At 43.9% G+C, this 25,200-nt stretch overlaps 1 protein-coding gene across 2 annotated transcripts; it reads left to right on the forward strand.

Annotated features, from left to right (window-relative positions):
* The first annotated feature begins 3,922 nt into the window (after positions 1-3,922).
* MARCKS (myristoylated alanine rich protein kinase C substrate) lies at positions 3,923-7,627 on the forward strand. 2 transcript variants are annotated; one of them, XM_034060441.1, is made up of 3 exons: positions 3,923-4,016; positions 4,256-4,428; positions 5,584-7,627. In XM_034060441.1, the coding sequence occupies exons 2-3, from the start codon at positions 4,330-4,332 to the stop codon at positions 6,343-6,345; spliced, it is 861 nt and encodes a 286-aa protein (XP_033916332.1). In that variant the 5' UTR covers positions 3,923-4,016; positions 4,256-4,329; the 3' UTR covers positions 6,346-7,627. The 2 variants fall into 2 exon arrangements, with proteins under 2 accessions (XP_033916332.1, XP_033916333.1); XM_034060442.1 differs by having other exon boundaries at positions 3,948-4,016; positions 4,308-4,428.
* The last annotated feature ends 17,573 nt before the right edge of the window (positions 7,628-25,200 follow it).

The following is a 25,200-nucleotide window of genomic DNA, read 5'->3' on the forward strand; positions in this document are numbered from 1 at the left end:
GTTGGGTGGTGGTTACGAGTAGGAAGCCATGTTTGCATAGGGGGCCAAATTGCAGTTTCAGAGGACCTGATGCAAGATCAAGATTTTCATAGCCACATAACCTAGAGCATGGCACCATATTCAGCTTTTGTTTCAAATGTGGCCAAACGCTTTGCAAGGGCAGCTTTGCCTCAGATGCTCTTGGGCCAGAAGCTAGCAGCTTGTATTCTGACCTACCCACAGAAGGTCAGCGTAGAGTTGCCATAAGCACTCTGTACCATGCTTATACCTGGCCAGCTAGACAGAAAAGTTTGTGTTTATGCCCAATGAACGTCATAGCTGCAAGGCACAGATTCAACATTAATGATCATGAAGTCACCACTGAACATCTGTAACTCTGAGTCAGCTGCAGCACTGATTTTCTGGGCAGCCCTGGTTCAAATGGTACAAACCATTTTGTAAGTTCACAACAGTCCTTCACCTTCCCAAAAGGTAGAGGATGAAAACAATCTCAGGCAAAACATGCTGAGAGGAGTCACATTTTGGAAGTACTGCAAAAAGACAACTTAATCTGGCGGGTAAAAAAGACAAGTAGAAATCAGGAAATTGAGTGCGGCAGGGCCCTTAACCTTTGGCAGAGATAGGGCAGGCAAATCCTGCTGTCCTTCTAAGAACAGCTTCTCAGCCTCATCTCTCCTTGGGCATTTTTAGACTCTTCAGCACTGTCTCTCAGTCATGGCTGTCATGTTCTTAGAAATACTGTCACCCATGCCACATGGTGAGGGAATATGTATTTTTTTTTTGACACAACTATTATAATAAAACCCCCAACACAAACACACTTAACAAAGGTACCACTTTTTTCAGACACTGAATCTCCAACAGCCTATACAGAAGCACCTTCACACTGGTACATCCTGGTTCCTGACAAAGGAATGCAGCAACAATGTTTTGTGTGTAAGGCATCGTAGAAAATTGGCATTTTCACATTCATATCTGATTAGTCCTGCTTCAGTACACACCAATGAGGGATGGGTTTGGGTTAGTTTTTTTTGGTTGTGGGTTTGTTTGTTTGTCTTTATCTTTTCTCTTTTTCCCCCCCTTTGGAAGGAGATGAAAAGATCAGGAATTTGAATAAAGTGCAAGTTTTAGAATGAGGAAACTCCCCTCCAGCGAATCTGTTTGCTCGGTGCTTAAAGGTGTAGTATGACAAGGAGCAGCCTTGTGGGAGCCTGGTGGGCTCAAGAGGTCAGTCAAGGGGTTAAATCTTGTATTTGCATCTCGCATTCAAGGGTTTGGGTTAGAAAGCAGAGATAGCTGTCCAGGTTGCAGTGCACTGAGACTGACAGGCGGAGTGTACGTATATTCCAGATTTCCTGCTTGTCCAGAAAAGAGATTCTACAGAAGAGCTTGTGGAACTAAGCTCCCAAGATAACATCAGACAAGGCTTTTTCTTTATATATATTTTTTTTCACCCCTTAAAGTTATGAAACATTAAAATGGTTGAAAAACATACCAAAAGCATAATGCAAAGCATCCGCTGTCACAACTCCCACAGTCACTCTGTGAAATCTTTCAGTGACACTAACTCTGAAATTCAGATGTAGCTACGATGGAAAGTAAAAACTGCATATGCTCGTGCAGGTGAGATTGCATATAGCCGGGAGAGGTGAACAGATGACTTCTGATACTGATTGTGCAGTCCTGTCATGGTCATCCAGTAGGTCTTCTGAGGTGATCTGTTATAGCAACTAGTGTGAAAAAAAACCCAAACCAAAAACAAAACCAAAACCCAGACAAAGACCAAAACCAACAACAAAACCACGTTCTGCTTAATATCCAGATTAAAAGAAGCGGGGAAGACACTATTCGTGGAGTCCCTTAGGAAGCGGAGGAGGATCACGAAGCAGAAGCTGTTCGGCCGTCCGCGCCCCACGGCAGCGCTCCACCACTCTGCAAGGTGAGCCCTCTGCAGCTCCCCCTCGTCCCCTCCCTCCGCCGATGCCCTCTGCCGCGCTCCGCTCCTCAAGCATGTCCGGGGACCGGGAAGGCGCGGGCAGAGGGAGAGGGACCCCCGGGAGCGGCCGCCGCAGCGCTCCCGGCCCATCGACCCCGTCCCGGCCCCGCAGCGCCAGGTCCAGCGGCTGCAGGTGCTGCCCGGGTGGGCAGGGCCGGCCCCGCCGCGGAGCCCCCGCCGCTCCCCGGTCGTCGCCAGGGAAACCGCCCGGCGGCGCGGCCCCACCGAGGGAGCCCCGGGCTCAGCGGCAGCTTTGGTGGCGTCCCTGGCACCCCCAACCCGCCCTGGGCGTTCACCCCAGCGCGGCCAGCGGCCGCCCCCCGACCCGGCCCGCGGGTGCGGGTGTTGCCTGCCAGGGGTGCGAGGCCGCGGAGCGGGGGGCGGAAGGAGGGGCAGCCCTGCGGAGGAGCGGGAGGCCGCTGCGCCGGGTTCGGTGGGGCGGGCGCTGCGGCCGAGACAAAGGGAGCGGCGGCACTCGGCGGCGGGGAGCTTTGCGTGAAATGCGGCGGAGGGAGGGACAGGCTCCGTCCCCCTCAAAAACCAACCCCAACCAAATGCCCCAGTTGCCCCCAAGAAACGTCATATTCTCTTGACCGATGAAAAACTAGCGGCTGCCCTCGCCGGGGTTACCGAAAGGCGGCGGCTTTCGCACAAAGACCCCGGCCCCCCCCCAGCACCGGGTAGTCCGCTGGCCGGGCCGCCCCCTCTGCAGCCCTTCCTCGCCAGAGTAATTTTAACATCCTTGTTTATAAACAAAAGGCGTTTGGAGGAGATTACCCGAGTTTGGGAAACGATCGTTTCTGACGCTCGTTTCTGCTCCTTAAATGGGGCTGGGAAGGGGAAGGGAGGGGGGCTCTGGGCCAGCCTTGCCCGCACAGCCCGGCGGGGGGGCCACCCGGCTCCCGAATACGCCGCCCCCTCCCCCGAGAAGGAAACCGGTCGGGTCCTGCTATAGCACCCACCCCATAGCTGCTGAGAGCTGGAGATCTCCGTTAATTGGGCACTCGTTAGTTTAGGGTTACATCTTGTTCAATGGTTTAAATTCAACGTAAATACACACCCGGGGTATCTGGGGTTTGGGAAAGCGCGAACGTTCCCCGGACAACGTCAATTCGCCCCGATAACGCGGCTTCTCCCACTGCTTGAACGCGTGGAAACGCAACGGTGAAATGGGTCACAGCGTCAGAAAACACTTTCAAAACACAAATCAGGAATAATCAGACAGCAGAATTTAATTAGAGCCGGAGGCTAATCACAAAATATTTTATTCCAAACCGACATCGCTGTGGGGGAGGGGTCCGCTCCTGCCTAGGCAGCAGCTCCCGCCGTCGCTGCTGCTGCTGCTGTCGCGTTTGCAACATCTGGCCTACAGACCTACTAATTCCTACTCGTGATCTCGTTTGGCGAAACACGATCTACGTGGTTCAAATACCTTCTAAATTGGGGGCGATTTAACAATCGCGACCAATTAAACCCAGGGAAGAAAAGGAAAAAAAGAAAAAAAAAAAAAGGAGAAAAGGCAGCAGCAGCAGCAAATCCTCTCCTTCCTTCCTTCCCTCTCCCCCCGCCCGGGATCGCACACACTATCTGTTGCTCTCTCACGGCGGCAGCGGGTGGGGGCAGGCGGCGGGGCAGGGCCGGACTCACACTCGCTCGCTCACACTCACACTCACGCCCCGGGCACCATTGTCCCGCCCGCCCGCTCCGCTTTATCGGGGTGTTTTGTCCGCTCCCCGGCGTGGCGTGGCGCGGATCTCTGCGCGCCCGCCCGCGCCTCGCCGGAGCGGCGCACACATTCATTATCGGCCGGGGGCTGATTTCAAACCGCTGCCATCGCGGCTCCATTGTTCGCCGGGCGGCCAGGCCCCGCCCCCCTTTGTGTGGAGCGGCGGCGATTGGCCGGCGCCGGGCGGAGGGCTGCCGTCACCGCTCGGGAAGCCCATTCATCTGTGCACTTGGGCGTTGGACTCCGCATCTTATTAGCAACCAGGGAGATTTCTCCATTTTCTCCTTGTCTACAGTACGGCTACAAATCTGGGATTTTTTATTACTTCTTTTTACTAAACTTGGGCTCCTTTTTTTTTTTTTTTGCTCGACTTTTTCCTCCCTTTTTTTCCCCTCCCTCCTGTGCTGCTGCTTTTTGATCTCTTCAACTTTAAATTTTTTAAAAGGAGTGCATTATAATCGGTTCTGTTCTCTCTTCTCCTTTTTTTTCCCCTCTGGTGTGTGTGTGTGTTGCTACTGCTGCTGGTCACCCAGTATTTATACCAAACCAACGCTCTTTGTTTCCCCTCCTTTTGGATCTGTTGAGTTTCTTTGTTGAATAAGACAGCATGGGTGCCCAGTTCTCCAAGACCGCTGCAAAGGGCGAAGCCTCCGCCGAGAAACCGGGGGAAGCAGTGGCTGCATCTCCATCCAAGGCGAATGGACAGGTAAAAACCAACAAAAACATAAAAAAAATATTAAACCTACTCCTTTTTTTAAGCCAACTTCGACGGACTCTTTTTCATATCCTGTTTAATTCTTCTTCCTTTGATGCCCCAGTGGCACATTCAATGGAGAATACGGTCGATCCTTTTATCTTTGCAACTCGAGGCAAAGGAATAATTTGTTTTTCTTTTTTAAACGGGTTCGACTTTGAATGATTCGTTCCTTTATCTTTCCTCAGGGGGGAGGGGGAGGAGGGGGCATATCTTTTTTTTCCCCTTTTTTTTTCTATTTTTTTTAATCCCTCGTGTATCGTGGTGAAGCGTCCCAATGGCTCGTAAACGGAAGGATCTTACACCGCTCGGCTTTTCTGTCCGCTTACCCTCCTCCCGAAGACCCCCGCTGACTAGCCGAAACGCCTCCCGCGGTAGCCGGATACCCGTGTGGTGGCGGGGAACGGAGCCGCCCGGCCGAGGCTCGGCGGGAGCGCGGCGGGCAGCCCCCTCGGGCGGGAGCGCGGAGCAGGGGCTGCTCCTCCCGCCCCGTCCGCGGCAGCTCCGCCGGGGGGTCAAGCAGCCGCGGGGCTGAAGGCTCTCTCAGTCACCCCACCCCCAAGCGTGAGCCGGCTGCTGAGCCGGCCGTGCCTCGCTCAGCGGCGGCGTTGCGGGCGGGCACCCCCCGCTGCCCCCGCAGCTGCCGCCCGGGGCAGCCCGCCGCTCTCCGGGCGCCGGAGAGATGCAAATACGACGCGGGGGGAGACCGGGGAGGGGAGGGCGGGGGCGCTTCGCCGCAGCACCCGGGCGGAGAGGGGCAGCGGTGGCGGGCGGGGGACGGGGCCGGGCGAGCTTTGTTAGTCTTGCCTTGCCTTCCCCGCCCCGTGCCGCCGCCGCGGCTGGACGGGGCGCGCCGGGGGCGGGGGTGAGCGGCGCAGCAGCCGCTGCGTGGAGCCGCGGCGCCCTCTGGCGGCTGCCGCACGTCGCTCCCGCCGCTGGGGGCGCCCGCCGAGACCCGGCCCAGCGAGGGTCGGCGGAGGGCCCGGGAGTTTAAACCTTGGGAGCAAAAGGCGGGCCAGGGAAGGCCGCTGGGCGGAGAGGGCGGTCGCGTCCTGTGTTTCCCCCAACCTCTCGGCACCACTGGTAACACTGGTCGCTGTCTTGCAGGAGAACGGCCACGTGAAAGTGAACGGCGACGCCTCCCCCGCGGCAGCGGAGGCGGGTAAGGAGGAGGTGCAGGCCAACGGCAGCGCTCCCGCCGAAGAGACGGGCAAGGAGGAGGTGGCCTCGTCGGAGCCCGCCTCCGAAAAGGAGGCGGCCGAGGCGGAGAGCACCGAGCCGGCCTCCCCGGCGGAGGGGGAGTCCTCCCCCAAGACTGAGGAGGGTGCGACCCCCTCGTCCAGCAGCGAGACCCCGAAAAAAAAAAAGAAGCGCTTTTCCTTCAAGAAGTCCTTTAAGCTGAGCGGCTTCTCCTTCAAGAAGAACAAGAAGGAGGCCGGCGAGGGCGCCGAGAGCGAGGGCGGCGCGGCCGCCGCGGCGGAGGGCGGGAAGGAGGAGGTGGCAGCCCCCGAGGCAGCGGGTAGCGAGGAAGGCAAGGCCGCCGCCGAGGAAGCCTCCGCTGCCGCCGCCGGCAGCAGCTCCGAGGCGGCGAAAGATGAGGTAGGGGACTCGCAGGAGACCAAATCGGACGAGGCCGCCCCAGAGAAGGCGGCGGGAGAAGAGGCCCCGGCGGCGGCGGTGGAGGAGCCGCAGCAGGCGGCGGAGGGGAAGGCGAAGGCGGCTGAGGAGGCGGCGGGCGCCGGAGCCGCCACGAGTGAGGCGGGCAGCGGCGATCAGGAGGCGGTCCCCGCGGAGGAGCCGGCGGCGGCGCGGCAGGAGCCCCCCTCCGAGAGCAGTCCGGAGGGGCCCGCCGCCGAGCCGGCGGAGTAAGTGCCGCCGCCGCCCCTCGCCGACGGACTTTTCTTCCCCCCTGTTTGTTTGTTGGAGTGGTGCCAGGTACTGGTCTCGGAGAACTTGTCTACAACCAGGGATTGATTTAAAAGATGTTTAGTTTCTTTTTTTTCTCTCCCCCCGCAGCTCCCATCTCAAATCGTTGTGTGTTGCCGCCATTCCAACTGGCGGAGGGGGGCCCCCCTCCGCTCTCTTCTCCTCCCACCCTCTATAATTTTTTTCCTTTTTTTTTTTTTTTTCCATCAGTATTAATGTTTTGTTTTGGTTGGTTCGGGTTTTTTTTTGTTTCGTTTTTTTTTTTTTCAATTTTGTTTTTTAATTTCATACTTTGCAACTCTTCATATTATAAAACTTTTCCCGATCGGTCTATGGACATGCCCATATATGAAGGAGATGGGTGGGTCAATAAGGGATATCAAATGAAGTGACAGGGGCCGCAGTGGGGAACCCGGGGTGCGCAGCCCTTGCTGGGAGCGCGCCCTGCCAGAAATGATGTAAGGGGTTAGTCTTTTTTTTAAAAGAAAGTTATTACGATGTATTTTGTGAGGCAGATGTTCTATAAGGTTTACAACACTACAAGTCTTGATTAAGAAGGAAAGGAAAAAGGAAAAAAAAATAAAAAATCAATACCCAGATAAAGAGATCATAGTCTTAGGAATTCATTTAAACCATAGGAACTTTTCACTTATCTCATGTTAGCTGTATCAGTCAGTGATTAAGTAGAAATACAAGTTGTATAGGCTTTATTGTTTATTGCTGGTTTATGACCTTAATAAAGTGTAATTATGTATTACCAGCAGGGTGTTTTTAACTGTGACTATTGTATAAAAAAAAACAAAAACAAAAACAAATCTTGATATCCAGAAGCACATGAAGTTTGCAACTCTTTCCACCCTGCCCATTTTTGTAAAACTGCAGTCATCTTGGACCTTTTAAACACAAATTTTAAACTCAACCAAGCTGTGATAAGTGGAATGGTTACTGTTTATACTGTGGTATGTTTTTGATTACAGCAGACAATGCTTTCTTTTCCAGTTGTCTTTGAAAATAAAGGAAAACTCTTCAGATGCAATGTTTTTTTTTTTTTTTGTGTAGCATCTTGTCTATCATGTTTTTGTAAATACTGGAGAAGCTTTGACCAATTTGACTTAGAGATGGAATGTAACTTTGCTTACAAAAACTTGCTATTAAACTCCTGCTTAAGGTGTTCTAATTTTCTGTGAGCACACTAAAAGCGAAAAATAAATGTGAATAAAATGTATAATTTGGTTGTCTTTCTTTTATGGACACTGGTAGCTTAAAGGGACTAGTCAGTATTGCCTAAATTTGTATAGGGAAAGTCTTGTGTGCTGTTAGCACTAGCTTAGAGAACTACCTTCCTAGATCCTGGACTCTGTAGTACTGTGCATCTTTTAGAGATATTGGGCAGTGCACCAGGTAATTTATAGGCTTTTCTGGCTTTAAAGAGAAGATTGGAAGGCAGTTTGAGGATGTACAGTGTACAATTCTACTGTCCATGCTCCATCTTGCTTTTAAGACCAGAGGTATCCAACATACGAGAGTCTTGCTTGAGGAAAATAAGATTTTGTTTGAATTGCTTAAGATGGGACACCAAGATTTTTATGGTGAGTTGCTTAAAAATTAAGCTCTTGAACAGATGTCCCACTTACGTCTTGGTATGCTGGTCCGACTTTGGGACCTAGGTGATTACCTTGAAAGCCTTAGCCTGGAGGGGGAAAAGGAGAATTAACACTGCCATTCTGCTCAAAGTAATTAAAAGCAATAGTCTCTTTTTTTCCTCAAGTGCTACTCCCAAGTACAGGTGAGTTACAAAACAGATTTCAAGATTTGTCTATAAAAATAATCACTTGGTGCTTGCCTTTAATTGTTAGGCTTTTTGGCCAATTTCCAGCATATTGCTCAGGGCATAATATGCCTTAATAAAACAGTGGGCTCATGCAAGAAAAGCAGTGGTGGTATTTGGAGGGTGGAAATTGATTCAAGAAAGTGTTGCTTCTAAGTTTATAGGAGAAAGTTTAGTGTTACACTTATTTGCTTCCACCTAAATTTTCTGCAGAAACTCTTTGGAAGCAATTATGATTCATTTTATGAGAAAATGGCACGTTAGCACCTTGTTCCCTAAAGAACAAAGCCTAAACTGAATGAAGTATAGTAGATTTCCTGCTGAATGCGTGCTTTTTTTGTTTTTGTTTGATTTTTTTCTTCTTTTTTAATTCAGCTGTCTACCATTTTAACTTTGGCTTGTATGTACTCTAGTTGCCCTGGTATTTCTCTATAGCTTTAGAAATGTATTGAAACTATGCTATAATTGCTGAGGGACAAAAATAAATGGATGTAAAACAAGATCCTCCACACCAGTGTCATTCTTGGAGTACATGTGTTTGAAGTCTAGTGCATAACTGCTTTGCTAAGGGGTTTTTATAACATGGCTGTAAAAACCTGTTCTGAGACGCATGATGTCTTGGCCATAGAGTCAATGTCTCTTTTTAATAAATATATATATTTAAATCCAAGGATTCTTAAAAGAGAAGTCTGAATTTCTTTCTTTTTTTTTTTCCTTTGTCAAACCATATGTGTACATATGAAGAAAATAATCACTAGTGAAGTTATTTTTCAGATTTTCCCCAATGTGTTCTCCTCACACTTTAATATTTTTCCCTCACTCAGCTGGTGGTGTTTTCTGAAGCACTTCCAGTTTCCAGGGGTGCAGAATCAATCCTACCCAGCTTCTGGCCTAGGGCTTCATCATTCCATGGCTTGCCTTGACTTGAAATCTCCTTCCAAGTCTTGACACTAGCAGTTTAAAGAGTATATCTTGAGAAGACTAGTTTTGTGGTCTACTCTTCTGGTCTCAGCAGTTGGGTGAGATTCAGCGATACCAGTTTTCCACCGTGGCTTAAGAAGGTGGTAACTGGAAAGTGCTTGGAATAGTGGAAATGGAGGAGTTTTGAGCTGCTTCCTCCTGCCAAAAATTGTGCAAGAACATCTCTTCTCCCTTGGTCCCAGAAAGACTGGTCACTCCCTTGCAATTATAGAATTTCCTTATTCATGCGCAAGGAAAACGAAGGGGCTGGGTGTTGGTGACTGGTGAGATGGTTAATTTTACTGAGAAAGCTTTATATCTTTCTTATTTTTGCATTGGTTGCCTTGGTGAAAATGCTAATCATAATAAGTATTGTAATTCCAATGATTTCTCTCAAAATTGGAATGCATGTGACTAAAATGTGTGATTTCAAGCTGACTTTCCTATCATGTGGCTTGCTATGGTTCTTTTTAAGCAGAATGTTATTATTGCTATGAACAAGGTAACTTCTGTTGTGCTGAAATGTCATGTTTTAGGTAAAACTTACACTGGAATCTAATTTTGCCTAACTAGAGGCTCCAGACATTTACTTCTTTTATGTTTATTTGCTTAGACTAAGGCAACAGTCTTCCTTGTTCAAGGTTAAAACATGGTTGTACAGAAGTCCTTTCAAATTTTATGCCTATCTTGGTAATATCTAAATTCCAGACTCTCAAAATCACTATGTATCCCAAGTACTCAATTTCCATATCTGGTACTGATAGTTATTAATGTGAAATTGTAGAGACTTTGCCTTCAGGCAAGGAAACAAGACAAGAAAAGGGAAAGGCAAGCTGGGGGAGGGACCTGGAGCCTCAGCTTTGGCAACTATTGGAGCTTGGGTACACAACCACTGTACACAAAGCAGTGTCCATGTATCAACTTCTGATATAGCTAAAAACTCGTGTTGGTTGTATCTGATGCAAACATTGCATGTATGAGTATTTTACTCTTTTATTATGAGTGAAGATGTTGTCCATGTTTTAAGAATATGTTTTGTTACCTAACACTTTGAAAGAGCTAACTCTTGAACTTCACTTGCAGGTGGTTAGATAGAGGTCAAAGTTCTTACCTGCTTTGATTGGGTTTTTCTAAGTTGTGAGTCCTTTTATGTTGCTTACTTTTTTTTTTAATATTTAGAATAATACACATGCTAGTCTGAAGCTGTAAGAACAGTTAATGGTTTCCTGCAAAATCCCTGTGAATTCAGTCTTTATGCTACTTGTACAGTGAAAGAGTAGTAAAAGGTCATCACTGGTGATATTGGACTCATTTCAGCATTCATTTGTAAGGTTTTAAGAAGCTGAGATAAAATGTGTTTTCCATAATGATGTAGCTGAGTTGAAAGCATCCTGTTTCTAGGTTATAGCAATTTTTGTTACCATGCTCAGGTCACTGCAATAGAATAAAGCGGGTACTTTTCTACCTAAAGTATGCAGTAAGTGAAAATAATGTGTTTATAACACACTGTAGACAGTGGGGTTAATTTGTCCTCTTTACAATTCTGGGGACCTCAGCTAATTGACAATGAATGGAGACTATTGCGATTGCAACTGAGTCCAGCAGGGCAGAGGCAAGCAGGCCAGGCAGCCTCCTGTTGCTTGAATAAAGGAATGTAAGAGGTGGTGCTACAGTGAAGTTACTAAAGTCTCTGTAAATGAGGTTACTAAAAGTCTCTGTATTAGCTTGCCCTGAGGAGAGCCAGTGTGCTGGTGAGCCTTTAAGACCTGTTTCTTGTTTGAGGATTCAGAGCGGGAAGCTGTAGCCAGCATGCTTCATGATGTGTTTATTGAAACAACTGTTGAGATCACTCTGGACTAAGAACACTGCCTATTGGGAAGATCAGCAGAGAGCCAGCAGTGGGATCAAAATGATGATTATAGCTAAACAGATGAGTGACAAAAGTGTTCCCCTGTGAACAAAGTAGGGATTTAAGAATATGTAAATTTGGGCTGTGTTACTGACTACACTTTCTACATGAAGATACTGGTCTTCAGGATGCCTCTCTTGTAGGATATGTCCTGATGTTATCTGATAGAAGTGACATAAAACTTCAGTTAGTGCTTTCAGAATGTTTTGAAAACTTGAGGAAGGTTACAAGTATTATTTATACATCTTTGCCCACAGTCTTTGTTGTAGGCATGTTTGTCCAGAGCAGGACTACCAAGATACTAGGTGAAACAGGACATTAATGCTTGCACAAGAAAGACCAAAACAAAATATATGGAATATTAGTTCTTAAAGCTGTGTTGAATTTAAGTAAAGTAACAAAGTAATTATTCAATTAAAAGTAATTTCTTTCTCTCTCTCCTTTTTTTTTTTTTTTTTTTTTTTTTTTTGGTGCCTTACACTGCTCTGATTTTAGAACAGGGAAATGTTGCTGGGGGTGTATACATTGTTGCCACCAAGTAGGTAAATGTTACAGGTCTTCCGATTCTTGGGTGCTGAAGAGTTGTTTCGAGCCAAGCAATGCTACCTTCTGAGGTCCTTTCCAGCATCACAGCTGGTCCTGTTGGTAATAAAGTATTTTATTTTGCTGCTTTTCACTTTAGGAGTTAGTGCTGACATGGAGAAACAGTGTCATATGTATACTAAATTAGGTAAAGAATTTTACGAAGGAGTCACTTTGGCCTCATTCTTCTGTCACTGAGATCTGTGTATGAGAGGAAAGCTAAGCAATACAAAGCACTTCTAAATTTTCCCCATAAATGTTGGTAATGAGAAGAGAAACACATTTGAATCTTCTACAAAGCATCCAGCTGCAATCCACCCAAAATGCAGGGTGTACAATAAAAGGATAAGAAAGTGACTGGTTTGCATGAATTAAGAGACACAGAACCATGCTGGCAAAATGGACTGGAGCACTTTCAAGCATTGCTGTCACAAATGACAAAAACGAAATGTCACTGGAAACTGATCCTCATTATTTTATGTGGGAGAGTTTATATCCTGGAGGTTCATCAGGCCTAGCTTTTCCCCTGCCACCACCACATGGAGTCTGTCTAATACTTGACAAGCCTATACATTGAAGTGATGATGCATAAATATATTTTAAAGCTCATGTGGATTAATCATCAGCAAAAATTGCTATTTTCGATGTAAAGCTGAGAACTTTTTTGTGATCATTAATATCCACTGAACGCTGTGTTATTGGGTGATGTTTTTGCCTACACAGAAAGTTGTCATTTCAAGATCACAAAGCTTCTGATGTTATTATAAGCTGGGCCAAAGAGGAGAAGGGGAAAATATCTTTCCAGTGATGTTAGAATAGGACCATCAGCTTTCATAAACAGAAAAGAGAGATTCAAAGCCAACTGTTCTCTATTGAAATCCCAGTGCTAATCTAATCTAATCTAATCTAATCTAATCTAATCTAAAGAGGCTTTAGAGCTTTGACTTGCATCTTGTTGTTGTTATTGCATACATGATAGTCATTAGTTTAATAATCTGTGGATATATAAAAGTAGAAACAAAATAGCACTTCTGAAGTTTCTCTTCTGAACCCTTCATGGTAGGTGTACTGGGTGTAACTGCTAGGAGCAATCATGGGAAACATTCTGCCCGGCCGTCTGTGTAGAGATGCAGAAGGTGGAAGTGCTAAATTGTTCCTGAGGATTTTAGGAGAAATAATATACCCTCTGTCTTTTGTGACAAAGATAAAATGAGGAACACATGTAATGTAACTTTTCAGGAAAGTCATATAAGTTCAAATGAGAATGTAAAAGGGAGCTAAATGCAAGATGGTCCCAATAGCATTTCAGTGAAGTGACATACAAGTAAGAAATGCACCATTTTCAAGTGAAACTGGTTACATTTGACATTTTGTCATGGTCTTAATGCAGGCTTCTTTTTATGTGAATATGGTACATTAAAGGCAGTCGAGTAGCAGATGACAGTGACGTAGGCAGATGGGAAGGAATTTCAAAGGAGGAGCATGGCCAGGGACCACTCTGAACAGCAGCACAAACAAAGGTCCATTCCCGTAAGAACTACTATTAGGAAATATTTATATTTTGATACAGCCTCAAAAGGCCCAGATTAAATATGAGCCTTGCCTGTGCTTGGCACTGTGTAAACACGTGAGAGAGAGAGTCTCTGCTCTGAAAAAAACTTCCAGGCTAAATGCAGAAAGGTTAGGCTGTTTCACTTCCTACCATTGTTAAAATCACATTTCTATTTGTCTTGGTCAAGATTATGAAGGGGGAAGGAATAAATTGCCAACTTCCTTTTTTTTTTTTTTTAATATCTCAATGCTTTTTTCAAGTGTCTTTTCTCACTTAATGCTTTTTGCCTTCATAAAGGTCAAGCTGTGAAACCTGAACAGTTGCCATCCATGTACAAGTGGCCAGGGCATTTTCATCGGCGTACATAGTGATGGGCATTTTAAGGGATAAGAAGGATTAAGTAAGTTACAAGTGCTCTTGAGTGAAAAGATCTTGAAGCCCTGAAACCTTAAAATGTAGCTAGAAACAGATTATCTATCTATAGCTCTCTAGTGACACTTTGAGGCCATTTTCCTGTACTGAAACTAAAATGTTTTACTCCTTCAGCTGTCTGCTCTGAGCACCGGGAGCAATTTCCACTCTGGGAGTACTGTGACTTTTTGGGAAGGAGGGCAGGAAGGTGCCTAGTTTAGGCAGAATATTTGTATGTAGATATGTGTTTTTTATTTAGGGGCTGTTCATTTTTTATAAAAATATATCCTTACCTATTAAATATTGGCATATTAAAGTACAGAAATTAAGATTCTTCATAGATTTTTTTTCTATTGGGAAAGTGCCTTAACACTCTAAAAACTTCCAGTTATTTGTGATTCCTAAGAGTATTAATAAGAAGTTTTCTCAGTCTAAATTGTATTTTAAAATTACCGACCTCAAAAGCAAATGTGTGTATTCCAGCTGATTTGCTATAGAAAACCAAGAGAAATTGGTTCAGACCTATCATCTGAAATACCATGAGTCCTCATGAACCAACAGCTCAATGAGCTGAAATGCATGAGTATTTATGTATTAAATAAAAGAAAAAGCACACTTATTAGATATTTTTTACATTTATTTTCATATGGCATTGAAAGAAAGTGGCCTTACTGGGCTGTCAAATTTATAGTATTCACTATCATTGCTAGCACACAGTGCCAAGTTTATCAAAGGAACTTACCTGAAAATCACAAGTTTAAAGACTTCTCCAACTTTTTCTTTAACATAGACAGGAATGGTAGTGCAGGGATTGCCTGACGACATTTTCACCATCATATTGCATAAATCAGCTAAAGTGGAAAAAATGTTTGTGGTTTGGCTATGCTTATAGTCTTGGTATTGCTAGCAGCATGGGAGAGCTATAGGAGGGAATTTCCCTAAAATTATTGTAGCCAATGTGACCACTGAGACATCTAGCATTTGCTGCTACCAGGAGTGGTTAACTTGGAAAACTATCTACAACATACCAAGAGGGGGAAATAATAAGTTAAAAAAATAATTTAACAAAGTATTAGTCAAAGGATTTCATACAACATTAGGAAATTAACTGAACAATTTCTGAGCCATTAGTGAGAGCTTTTGACAACAAAAAGAAATGGGATAGTCTAGAGAACTGAAGAATGATAAATAGAATACCTACTGTAGGTACAGTTTCACAAAGGAACTGGTGAAAAAAAAACGTAGAAGGGTGAGAAGTGATTGAAGAGTAAAAAGAAAAGAGGCGCACTGGCAGAAGGACAAAGGGACATAGGTGTTATGTGGAACAACAATCTAGGAAGGCAGGACTGGGGAAATTACAGACAAAGAGGCCAACCAAGATAACTGAAGACACTAAAGCAAATACATTTATAGGGGAATAAAATAGGAAGAAATAGTCAAGATAAGATTCACAAGAATAAAACATGTCAAGTCAGTGTAATTTTCTCTTCTGACAGTATATCCAGCCTAGTAGTTCAGTGGGAGTCAGGAGCTGTGATGGATCTTGACTTCACTAATATTTTCAGTGCCGTCCTGTGCACCATTCTCATAAGCACAGCCAGGGAAATAAGAACTAAGAAAATATGTGCTGAGCAAAGTCAGCTGAAAAAATAACCTCCAGGTATAACCGTCAATGGTTTGCTGCCATACTGCGAGGCCTGGAAGTGCACGTAAAAGGGAGCTCAGAATACTATTGGACTTCACATGGTAATAAACAGGAGACGCTATCCAAAAATCAAGCGCAAGTTCGGCAAAGGGGTATGCCTCAGGAAAGAGAAGAAATACAATTCAGAAACAGAAAATGGGGACTACCCAGACAACAGGAAAGAAGCCTGGGGTCAAGGTGGCTCACAGGCAGTATCAGTCAAGTGCTAGCTCTTTTCCAAGAGCTGTAGCAAGATCTCAACAGGGTCATATTGAGCATAAGATGCTCAAAAAAGGTGTTCTTTAAGAACAATCCTAGGCAATATGGGAATTGCATAGGAAGGCATCACAGAGACTTCACAGAAAAAAAGTGTTGGTTTTGTGTACTCCAGATCAGGAGATGTTTAGAGGGCTAGGAGTTTAGTTTGGGTTTTCAAGACATGAAAGGTTATAATAAAGATAAATCAAGTTGTTCTCTATGTCAGCTGGAGGTTGGACTGAAATAATTAATATAGTTTGTAAGAAAGAGGATATTGCTTAAGTTTTCAGGAAAGGATTTCTGAGTGCAAGCATAATTCAATGGTCTAACAGATTACACAACAGGAAAGTTGTGGAAAACCTTTTTTCCTGTGGAGGTTTGAGGTTAGAGCATATAATCTGAAAGGGATAGGCTGTCTTTATCCTACATTAATGCCAGTAGAGGTGAAAAGTATAGCTCAGGATGCCTTTTCTACCTATATATTTTTGCTTTAGAGTTTTAATTCAAACTAGTGATTTCCAAAAGGTCTTGAGAGACCAGGGAAAGCTTTGTCTTGTGTTTCAGTACAAGTTAATCTGCTGTGCAGGAAAGGGAGGGTACAATAACAGTTGTCCAGAATTTACCTCATGAGATACATATGTATAAACATCCAACTAAATAAAAATACACATGCACTGACAGAGCCACATATTATTCTTAATGCAGTTATCAGTCAGGTTTCTAAGCAGAAACAGGTTTTGGAAACACATAAAGTGTTTTTAATATTTATTTTATAAAATAATAATAATAATAATATATTCCATTACTTGTTAACTATTCAGTCTAAGACATGGACTTTATTGAATTAGGTATTATACACTCATAGCAAAAATTAGATCCCCATTAAAATCTACAGCCTGTATAGGAAAAGAGTCATAAGCAAAACAGCACTGAAGTATTGACATCCTGGTTTCATGAGGAGGAACTGATTATCCTGTAGGAGTGCCTTAGCCCTTTTGCATCTGGTGTTAACCCACTTGAATTAAGTGTTTATGGTGACCAGAGGTACAAGAACTGTCTGCTAAATCTAGCAATTTTCATGTCTACAAGTATAGCTATATATTATAATCTGTGACAGACCTACAGCGAATGTATTATACACCTAAATAGTGTTATAGAGTACAGCAGCACACAATTGCAAGCATGTCCATAATGTTGACCAGCAGCAGATCAAACTGAAAGTAACATTTGTAGGCAAATAGAAAGAGAGATGCTCATCATTCTTCAATGAGTTCTCCATTTACACTGATCTTCAGGTGCTAAAAACAGATTCACCTTTTTATAGTCTATAACCTCAAATATATATATACACTATATAATATAGTGTGTGTACATATATATATATGTTCACATATACATACATATGTAGAATCCACAAACAACAGCAGTGGTAATCTTGCTTACCGCATTGTACTAACCACATTTGAACAGATTGTGGGTTTCAGGAATGTTGTGTTAGATGCTCCATCACAACTTCATTAATTACCTGTTAAGTCTACCCAGGACACACAGTACTTCATTTGACATTTTCTCCAAATGTAAACATCTTAACACTCTCCTATGACTGTAACTGGTCTTATTCCAAGGGAAATTCAGCCACCTGCTCATATGCATGTAATTTCATTAATCACCTAAGTGCCAAAAGGGAATGTGGTGAATTTCTGTCACTCCAAGAGCAATAATCACCAAGATCTGATCAAGGTGAAGACTGAGATTCCATGATCTCTGACTGCTGTCAATCTCAACACTACAGAACAACACCACCCTCCACCCCCATTCTTTCTTTTTAAAGTGTTAAAATTTCTCATTTATCCACTAAAACAAGATGCAGAAATGTGACTTTCAGGCATCAGTTATGAGCCCAGGTTTCTCTTCAAATAAGGAAACACAAACAAAGTGCAAAGCCAAGGTTGAGAAACTAATAAATAAAGTTACACATAAAACTTCAAATTATCTTCTTTTAACATACACAGTTTTCATGGAAACTTTAATGTCATCATAAACATGAAGGATTTTTTGTAGTGTGTCTGCCTAGCCAGCACATGGCTTTCAGTAGTATCTACCCCTCATATCCCTGTAACCATGTAAGGCATGGTTATTTATGCAGTAGATCAGCAAATAGAACAGTAATTCCGTATTTCTCAGAACAGAATGAGGTTGACATCTCTTATATCCCTATCATTTCCTATCATTTAGGTAGCAAAGCAGGAATGAAGATGAGGAAGGACTGTTGTGTGCTCAAAGCACTGAACTGGAGTCCTAGGAAAATGTGTTCCGCCATGCTCTCTGTCGCTGGTTTCCCGTACAACCTTGGGCAAATGATTAGTCCAGTACTTTAGAAGTACTTTGTGGCTTGTTTTTCGGTTGGGTTAGGTTTTTTTTCAGGTTGTCTGAATATTTACCAATTTAACAAAATGGGAACAGCCTGTCCTTTGGTATTTAAGGTTTTCTGCACAAGAATGAATAATGAAGTGGAGCATTTAGAAATTTGGGGTTTAACCACTCTGCACTGTAGTTCTCCCTGTATAAGGGGGAATAACCTAAGTCCTCAAATTTGTACACTATTTTGACATCTAGGCTTCCCTTATAATGTCTGGAGAAAATTAGCTACCTGGGAAAGACATTTCCAATGTCCTGCTCCCAGATGCCCTGTTTAGCCAGTGGGAAATACAGCAAAGAGGGGGAAAAAAAGGATGTGGGGGACTTTCTACATATGTTTTTATGCACTTATTTTTACAATGGCTGAGAGTTAGAGTGCTCTTGGGAACTGCTGGCAAGCTTACATGCCTGGCTGAAGAGATTTGAATACTCATATCGAAGAAAAGTCTCCTCCTCCCTCCCCAGTGTATTCACTCTTGCAGGAGAGAAGGAACAAGAAAGGGAGAGGTTAGTATCTCTCTCTCATTGAGGCCATCCTATTGCACTCCAAATTATGAGATACTTAGTGGGCCAGAGAGTGAGCTACCTTAAGTCTTAGTTTTTCCTGGATTTAAATACTTATTTTTAGTTTAAATTTAAATTTAAACTTTAGATTTAAAAGCTTATTCTTTTTCTAAACACTGGTCTTTGTTAAAGTGGGTTGTAAGCTTTATAAGAATATAAAGATTGTGTGAAGTCTTAGCACTGCTGTAGCAACCTCAGCCTTTGAGATTTTCTGACTTTAAGTGGCCATTTGTCAACTTTTCTATTTGGACAAGTTTTCATATGTTATTTCTCTGCTTTAGATAAAAAGGGCAAGAAATAGTCTGACTATACACATGCAAAATTATGTCAATGTACTGACTTAAGTGAGATCATCAGGTATGATGCTTAAAATGGCATGAATTTGGAAAGAGCTGACAGTACACACTAGACCTTTTCATCCCTCATACGCTGAAGCAGTGGCATCCACTCTGGCTTTTTCAAGTCAATCAGCCTTAACAGCTGGGGTTCTTGACAAATATATCCATAACTGAGATGTCATTGAGGATATTCTTGGTAAATGAATTTCTGGCAAACTCATTTTAAACAAGGATTTGAAACTAAATTAAGAAAAGGGGAAAGGGGGAAAGGTCTACATAGTATGCAGAAAAATGACAAGTTGATTTAAAACTACTTAACCAATTTTCTTCAACCCGGGACTGTATTCTTGAAGAGGCTGTATCATAAGCCAACATTAAGATTTCTGGCTTGCCATCTTTGACTTAAACACATGCAGAAGATTTCGATAACAACATATGGAAGATATTTTGTTTTTTTTTTTTTTCACATTCATTTGGCTGAAACCATTTTGTTCAAACTTTTCTGACATAATCAGAGAGTAAAACCAAATATGGAAATCCTCAATCCCAGAAGAATTTAAGAAATTAATGAGAGGTGCTAAGCTGAAGTTAAGATGAAAGTTGGCACTGAACTCTACCTGAATGGTCATTAGGATGGACTTTTAATAGAGTAACATCCATCTTGGGAAAGAAGGAAAGAAAGAAAGAAAGAAAGAAAGAAAGAAAGAAAGAAAGAAAGAAAGAAAGAAAGAAAGAAAGAAAGAAAGAAAGAAAGAAAGAAAGAAAGAAAGAAAGAGAGAGAGAGAGAGAGAGAGAGAGAGAGAGAGAGAAAGAAAGAAAGAAAGAAAGAGAGAAAGAAAGGAAGAGAGAAAGAAAGAAAGGAAAAGTAAAAGACCCACAAAAATCCTGTGTAGCCACTCACAAATCCTTCAAAGGGCAGCCTTTTCAAGCCTGTTACTAGAATTTGCAATGTTCCACCAGGCCTACAAAGAAACACCACTTTTATAGTACATGTATGTATGTATATATAACCCCCATATGTCTTGGGGGAGATCAATATGGGCATAGAACACAAACGAACATAAGCTGCAACTTCGAAAACCAATATCAAGCAAGGATGCAAATGTTTTGGTGAACAATGGAAATGGTAATTGTCAATGTTAACTGTTAACAGAAATTGGTAAAGGCATCTTCCTCACCACCCCCATTTAAGTCATGGCATACAACACTACAACCTCATTGTCATTTGTACACTATAAAGGTTTTATGTATAAATTTGCTCCCTATACTGTGGCGCTAGAGTGCCAGTTTTACCAAATGAGTTATACAACCCATGGTGAGAACACAGCTATACCTGTGTGAAGCACATTTTTTCTATGTAAGTAACTCTCCTCTCTATGGAAGAACATGAGATGGGGAGGTATTCTTTCATCAGCTCAAATGGAGAAGCAAGTGCCTGGGGTCTTGCACCTTGAGGAGGCCAGGGCCGCTCACATGGTATGACCATGAAGACTACACTGTAGGCAGCATCTGTGTCAACTGTGCTCCCTGCTTATGGGGATGGTCATGAGCAGACAGGCATGGATGTGGTGGCACCCACACCAACACTGATGTGCCCTGCAGGAGCAGCGTTGGTGGCTGGAAGAGGTGAGGCTCCAGCTGTCCTGGCTGGGTCTTCTTCTGGCCACCACCCCAGCCGTGAGTTGCAGTGTGAGCTTCCCCCAGCTGCAGACCAGACCGTGCAGCCGTGGGTGGTGGCTGTGCTTGGGCTCTTCTCAGAACAACCTCCTCAGGGATGCTGAGTGCTGCCAGCAGTGTAATGCAGCCTGGCTTCTTGCAGTTGGGAAGCAAAGTTGGCTGGCTTTTGGCCACCTCCTTCAGAGGACTCCAGCGGGGGACTAAGGGTTCCCTCTGCAGAAACATAATTCTTTGTGGCTTGCTTGTAATTTGATCTACAGCTGTCAAGAGTGAATGCTGCCTGTACTTTCCAAGATGCATAATATAGTGTGTATAAGGACATCCCTTGTTAAGGAACACCCATTGTTTAACTGTATGAAAGAATGGAATGAATCATGATATTTATACATAGAGCATTGCACTAAATGCTGAGCATAAAAATATTTTGTGTGCAGGCCTCAGCTGCTAATTGATTTTATCTTGCTGTGTTTTATTCAGCTTTTGCTGTGACGGCCTGCAATGAACAGCAAGACTTCAGTTTTGCCCCCAGCTGAAAACTGAATTCTGCAAGCTTACTTCATGGGAACCATCTCACTGACTTCAGTGCCAGTATAAAGAGCTCCTGCATGCATCAGAATCAAGGGCTAATTCTCATGTACAGCACTGTGGCATGGTACTTATGCTGACTTAAATATGACAAATGATATAATTAATGGCCAGACTGGTTGCTTTTCATTATCTTATTCAGCAAAGCAAACACATTTCAAACCTCCAAAAGAGTCAGTCAACGTCCAGAAAAACTGATTTATTGGTAACAGACGGCCAAAACTGCTCTGTATCCTTTTCAAACAAATAATCCTTTCCAAAATTAAATAAGTGTGTGAACTACTTCCTGAAAGAAATGTGTTTGTGCAATGAAGAACACAAGTTGCCAGATGGTTTCTACTGCTTTTTCTCCTTTACCCCTTCAGGTTTTCCACAGGTCATTTTTTGAAGTCTAGATCATTAAGTTTAATTATCCCTTACAAGAGCTGGGCAAGTCAAGCTCTTAAGATTTAAAAAAAAAAAGATCCAGCTGCCAAGTTTAAGGAAGATATAACTGTTGCCATTATTTATTTATTTATTGCACAGGAGTAAAATGTACTGTGCAATATTTTAGACAACTGTATTAAATATAACCCTCTCTGACCATTTCTGAAATAGAAACACTGTCATTTTCTTAGCAATACATTATAATTTATGAAATGTACATCTGAGCTATTAGAACACTTTTCTGGATCATAAGATCTGTAACAATTACCCTTCTCAGGACAGTATTTTATTTGATAAGGGGCTAAGAACTGATGCATGCAGCACAACAGAAGTCTTCTGTGTGATGTTTTGAGGGCACTGTAAGCAAGGGGAGATCTATGGTCACCCAACTATCAGGTTAGCAATGCCATGAGCTAAGTTTGAGGAAGATATATCTGTTCACTCTATTTTTTTTTTATTGCACAATAGTAAAATACACTGCAATCTGCTCTGCAGGCTGTTACATGCCAGCAACGGTGTCATATCTCGATGAAGGAGTTTTTCTCACAAATTCAGAGGGCATTTTAGATGGCCACAGGTAACACCCTGCTGCACAGAACTTGGGTTGTTCTAAGCAAAACAGATAATTATGGCATCCTTTAGTGAGGCTCTGCCCCTGCTACCAGTCCTATACACAATCCTAAGACCTCCTTTCCAGTCTATTCTGATTTATTTAGAATCTACAGTTATCTCATAAGGCTGGAAAAAAAGAGGAAGGATCCAAAAGCTTCCCTGGTGGCAACAGAGAGGGCGATGAAAAACTTTCGCAATGCCTAGTGCCTGACATCTCTCAGTGTTCCACTAGAACTAGAAATACCCTTTGCTGAACTAAGAACAAGCCATTTATCCTGGAGCAAGCTGCCACCTAGCCCTCTGGGTGCTCAGGGTTGGCATTGCTCCAGGGACCACACCACTCTCCAGGTGTGAGGTGATCAACCTGGGGTTGACAATTTCAGAAAATAAAAGGCTTCTGCATGGCCCCATGCCAAAGTGAGCTCCCTTGCCTGGTCTCGCTCCAACAAGTCCACATCCCTCCTGTGTTAGGGCCCCCAGAGCTGAACAGAGTACTTACTACCAGTGGAGTAGAGGGTAGATTTCAGGTCTGGGGGAAGAACAGACAGCTAGCTGCCCCATGCTCTTACCACATCTCAATTCCTCTTCAAAGAGCACCCTGTAACCATCAGTTATTTGACTTCAGAAGCAAGTTCCACTTCCCCTGCTTTTATGCCTCCTTTGACCCCTCCTAGGTGTATGCTTGGAAGCAACTCCTCTTCAGTCCATCTGCAAGCCCAAACCAGTGTTTATAACAGTCACCATCTTCTAGAGATAAGGCATAAAGCATGGTGTCTTCATCCTGCATGGGATAAAGGGGAGGGAGAGACTGAAGGGCCTTCTCAAAGAGCAGTTAGTCCTGAGGAGGCACACTGAGAAATGCAAAAATACTCTGTTGTTGTCAAGTGCAAACAAATTTTATTGGCCTCACACAGAGAGGCTGCTGGCAAGGAGTAAGCTCTGAAAGCCAGTCCATGCTTGATAGCCTTCCAGGGATGCTCTGCCCCACTGGGACACTAAAAGAAGAGAAAATACATACACACAAGACAGGCTTTCTAACTATGCTCAGCCTACACTGCAATGGTTGCAACCAGACAATATTTTCAGATAGGCCACCCTTGTTTATCAGGACCTTTAGATAACCTCAGAGTGTGCTCAGTTTAAATGTGCACAGAGGTCTTCCTCAGGCAGGGGCATGAGATGGGTTATTCTGAGAAAAGCAAAGAGAACACAGACAGGCTATGTTCTGGTCCATAAAACACCTGAAAGACATAAAGGCCCCCATCCTTCTAAGGACCACACATCCTTAGAAACAGAGTAAACAAAAGCAAGTGCCAATAGCCCTTCCCACCATGCAGTTCTGAGGCACAAACCCAGACAATAGATTGTCTGTCCATGAACACATTAAAAAGCGTCTGTTATTACAGGCTATGAAAACATAGACAGGGCACTCTGCCCCTAAAGATGAAAGCAGCCAAAACCAAGAAGCCCAGGAAGAGAACTTTATATCCTGCAGTGGTCCTGTAACACCCTTCTTCTGACCTCCATTCCCATGTGCTCCTTTGCTCCCTACAGCTACTGGTTCATTGCCTCTGGACAGGGTGCACACTGCCACTATTCAGGAAGCTGCAGCCTCTCCCATGAATGCTTTCAGACCTATAGGCAGTCCCAGCACTGCAGCTGCCTGCCAGCTGTAGAAGGAAGATGCTGGGAGGCTTTGGCAGGACAATCCGTCCTCCTCATAGTGAAGCTGTGGTGCTCTACCCCCAGAATGCTCATTATCACCCCTCTCCTTGCTCCCTGTGATCACTAGAGACCAAGTTCTCACTCTTTCCACTTAACCTGTCCTTCCAAGTGGCCCAGAGAAATTGGTTGCAAACCCATGCAACATCTACAAGTGGACTTTCTGAAGGCAACATATGAAGTTCTCTGTGGGAAAGAAAGCAAACAAGGCAAGGTCTGTGCTGCTCCTGCCCTTGCTCTGTTCATTCACAGAAATGGGATTAACGAGAAAGGACAACATGTAAGCATGTTTTTGAGGGACAGTATAAAGACAGCTTGTCCATCTCTTCATAATTTGTGCCCTAGAAAAGAAAAAGAAGTGAATCCTTTCTTTGGCTGTTGCAATTATACAGCTTGGAACAGTCAAACTGTCTACCTTCCTACAGGCGATGTGACAGCTCCCAGCACCAGAAAGCATTCCTCTACTTTGAAGAGCAGATTTATAATCCATGAGCAGCAAAATCTAAAGGGAGCTATAAAGGTTTTCTCAAATAATAAAAAAAGGAACAACAGCTATGGCCTCAATTATACATGGAGGGTTTGGATCTGTTTTTAGTATTTTCACATGATAAAAGGCATCAGCTGAACCAGAAAAAGATGACATGGGCCAGATGTTGGGGTGCATTATAGAAGATTTCTGTCACTGCCCAGCGTCAAGCTGTCTGGGCCATCAGCAGACCCATTCGTCTTATGCCTTCCACACCCCACCCTCATGCAGGCAGCATGGCAAAGGCGGGTGGGAGCTGCAGCCAGACACTTCAAAGCAGTGAGCATCACTCAGAACTTGGCTCTGGTGGCCCAAAATAAGAGAGAGCGCAAAGACATCTGTTTTACCTTTCCTCCTTAACTGCTCCATTTTGTACAAGTCACATTAGTGGGTCTCTTTCAGTTCAGCCTACAAGAAAAGAAATATCTCCAATAATTTTCAACCAAAAAAACTTTGACAGTTGTGAACGCTCATAGTTCTTCACTGTACAAATAACAGAACTGCAGATGTTTTGGGTTTGTTTGTTTTGTTGGGTTCTTTTTCCAAAAAAGTGAGAAAACATCAGGCAATCACAGAGCCCTCTCTCAGGCTGTTTTCCTTGTAAAGGCAAGTGGCTTTTTAAAATCGGGCTGAAGTGTAACAACTGGAAACATTGTGGTTGGAACTAGTATCTTGTTAGTAAGGTACATGTGCACCTTGAGGGACACACAAAGTCCTTTCCTTCCTCCCAGAGCTCTCCCCTTTTA

Source organism: Melopsittacus undulatus, chromosome 3 (genome assembly GCF_012275295.1).
Source record: "Melopsittacus undulatus isolate bMelUnd1 chromosome 3, bMelUnd1.mat.Z, whole genome shotgun sequence".
Taxonomy (NCBI): Eukaryota; Metazoa; Chordata; class Aves; order Psittaciformes; family Psittaculidae; genus Melopsittacus; species Melopsittacus undulatus.

Excerpts from the sequence above, each read along its gene's own strand:
- MARCKS (XM_034060441.1), top strand. The coding sequence starts at position 4,330 with ATGGGTGCCCAGTTCTCCAAGACCGCTGCAAAGGGCGAAGCCTCCGCC. Across the intron at positions 4,429-5,583 it reads CATCCAAGGCGAATGGACAG|GAGAACGGCCACGTGAAAGT; the intron begins GTAAAAACCAAC and ends GCTGTCTTGCAG.